Source organism: Lynx canadensis, chromosome B2 (genome assembly GCF_007474595.2).
Source record: "Lynx canadensis isolate LIC74 chromosome B2, mLynCan4.pri.v2, whole genome shotgun sequence".
NCBI classification, from domain to species: Eukaryota; Metazoa; Chordata; class Mammalia; order Carnivora; family Felidae; genus Lynx; species Lynx canadensis.
The window spans coordinates 650,482-653,737 of record NC_044307.1 but is presented as its reverse complement, the minus strand read 5'-3'; the positions used below and the strand labels follow the sequence as shown (position 1 = coordinate 653,737).

At 36.3% G+C, this 3,256-nt stretch overlaps 1 protein-coding gene across 1 annotated transcript; it reads left to right on the top strand.

The window, feature by feature from the left end:
- The first annotated feature begins 621 nt into the window (after nucleotides 1–621).
- LOC115514695 (olfactory receptor 2J3-like) lies at nucleotides 622–1,566 on the top strand. The gene has a single exon (XM_030316837.1). The coding sequence runs from the start codon at nucleotides 622–624 to the stop codon at nucleotides 1,564–1,566; it is 945 nt and encodes a 314-aa protein (XP_030172697.1).
- The last annotated feature ends 1,690 nt before the right edge of the window (nucleotides 1,567–3,256 follow it).

Below are 3,256 nucleotides of genomic sequence, written 5' to 3'. Positions count from 1 at the left end.
GTCTTCAATGCTGAAATCAGGCTGTGCATTTTTGGCAGGAATGTCACTGAGTGACATTATGTCCTGCTCAGAGCATCATGTCAGGAGGTGCAAGATGTTGGTTTGTCTCAACACTGGTGTTGTCAATATTGTATTATTAATATTGACTAATGTATTATTAATATTGTTAATATTGACTAATCTTGTGATGTTCATCCACCACATTTTGCTCTTGTGAAGTTGACTATTCTTCATTTTGTAATTAACAGGTAATTAGTGGGGAGGTATTTTAGAGCATGTAAATATCCTGTTTCTCATATTTCATTCACTAGTTTTTAGCATCTATTTACCATTTTTAACTCTACCATTCCTTCTATACACATTATTAGGATCCCTACTGACAGAAATAATATTTTCTTCTCCACTAATAATTTATAAATATATCACTATGAGGTTTTGGATTCTTACTTCTCTCAATTCATTAGCATTATTTCTCTTAATGCCCAAAATGTCCCAGCGTTGAACAGTGGTAGTCCTTTTAAACTGGCTTCTGTTTCTTTTCCATGTGTCCCTATGATTCTTGGAGCATTTTCTTACGTTTTGGGGAAGTATGTGATTCTTTTCTCAGGTAACAAGGAATGAATGATGAAGGGGAAAAATGCAAGTTCTGAAGGCTACTTTATTCTACTGGGTTTTTCACATTGGCCTCATCTGGAAGTAGTTCTCTTTGTGCTTATCTTGATGTTCTACTTGACGACATTGATAGGCAACCTGTTTATCATTGTCTTGTCATACCTGGATGCCCATCTCCACACTCCCATGTACTTCTTCCTCTCAAACCTCTCTTTTCTGGATCTCTGCTACACCACCAGCTCCATCCCTCAGTTGCTTGTCAATCTCTGGGGCCCAGAAAAGACCATCTCTTACGCCGGTTGCATGATTCAACTTTACTTTGCCCTTGCACTGGGAACCACAGAGTGTGTCCTCCTGGTGGTCATGTCCTATGACCGTTATGCAGCTGTCTGTAGACCCCTACATTACACCATGCTCATGAACCCTCGTTTCTGCCACCTGTTGGCTGTGGCTTCCTGGGTCAGTGGCTTTACCAACTCAGCACTTCATTCCTCCTTTATCTCCTGGGTCCCCCTCTGTGGACATCACCAAGTGGACCATTTCTTCTGTGAAGTTCCAGCACTGCTGCGATTATCGTGTGTTGATACCCGTGCTAATGAGCTGACCCTCCTGATCACAAGCTCCATTTTTGTTTTCATACCACTCATCCTGATTCTCAGCTCATATGTTGCCATTGCCCGTACTGTGCTGAGGTTGCAGTCATCAACCAGACTTCAGAGACTCTTTGGAACATGCGGAGCCCATCTTATGGTTGTGTCCCTCTTTTTCATTCCAATCTTGTGTATATATCTGCAGCCACCATCAGGAAGTTCTCAAGAACAAGGCAAGTTCATTGCCCTTTTTTATACTGTTGTCACACCTAGCCTCAACCCTCTAATCTACACTCTCAGAAACAAAGATGTAAGAGGGGCAGTAAGGAGACTAGTGGGACAGGAGAGGCCTGTGCACTCATGACCTTCACAGGACAACACAGTGCCTCCTCAGTAAGGACTTGTCTGCATACATCCATCGTCTTCTCTCCCATTTACTCACTCAACACCAGTGGAGTGTGTGTCTCTCAGAACCACAGAGCTCTGACTCACAGATATGAATTAAACAGTCTGCCTAAATACTAATCACTCTCCAATGGAGAAAACATCCATTTACAACAAAGATCAAAAATCAGTATTTTCCATGGTACAATAAATAAAACAAAGGTATCTTATCCTTAATTGAAATTAAGAAATAAAATTCCTGTAGAATGATGATATACTTAATTTTTAAAAACCTAGACTATTGTCTTCTAATTTTTTCCTTTTAAGGAAGAATTTGCCCTAAAATTTGTTTTCTATTTTTGGTTTAACTAAAGACATAGTGAAATATCTTAAATCTTTTCTGCAATCCTGTTATTCTTTTCGGAATTAATGTAGAGAGGAATTTTGGTCTGTATTCTTTAATACCCTATAGCATCAGTAAGAAAATGAGTTTTATGAATTATAACAAGAAAGTCTCTGAAATACTGAAGTAAACATAAGCATATGTGTTTCTTTCTCAAGGCAGTGGGAAGTGTATAAGAGGTGGAAATCACTTAAAGAGTTGTGTGATATAACCTGTAAGGTAAGGGTCATTAAAGGCCAGAGATTATTAGGAGAAGTGTTTTGGGTACACGGTTAGCCTGAGGAGCAGTAAGGAATATCTGAGGCAGACAGACTTCTAAGCTCTGGAAATGACTGCATGAATCCAATTGGTGTTTGAAAGAATTACCTGAAAATATAGTAGAAAAATTTTGTGATAAAAGCATATGGAACACACAGTAAAATGTCTATAAACATATAGATAATATAACAATCCCAAATGTTGCAAAACTATGAAGTAATTGGAGCTATCACACATTGTTTATGGAATATAAAATCATTCAATCATTTTGAAAAAAAAGCTTATGGAAAATGTTAGTTTTCTTTTTAAGCTTAATATAATTTGAATGTTTGAGATTAGAAAGTACATAATGAAAATCAACTTTTCCATATTTTATTTATTTATTTATTTATTTATTTATTTATTTATATTTTCTATATAAATAAATGTATTTATTTTATAAAAGTAACAGTTTTGTTACCTATATGTTTGCCAACCATCTCCTTATGAAATAAGTGTGCTGTGTACATAACACTAAACTGGCAGCTGTATTTAGCTAGAGCAGATGAAGGACAATTCACTGTAAAGTAAAATCTTGGAATCTGAGTTTTGTATGGTAAACCAAATCTTATTTGTAGTTTTTGAGGCCTTTAAAGTTTAGATATGATAATTAAAACCTTATTTCCTAGATTATTAAGACGAAAAATACATCCCCAAGCTTCCCCTCCATTTCCTCTGTGGTTGAAACTACCTTGTTAGTTTCTGTTGACTTTCTCTTCTCTGTGTATCTGTGATCCTTCCTTTATGACCAACTAGGTATAAACAACAATATGGTGTATATTCACTTGTCCTTACCTACTGTCTAAGAAATGAAAAACCAAGAATCACCCATACAGGTGAACTTTTAGTGAATAACTGTGACCACATATGGTGAAACATCACAAAGCAAAAAAAAAACAAAACAAAACAAAACAAACTTTAAAAAACAAGAAAAAATAGCTTGGTTCTTCAAATCGTTTTGCACTATGGA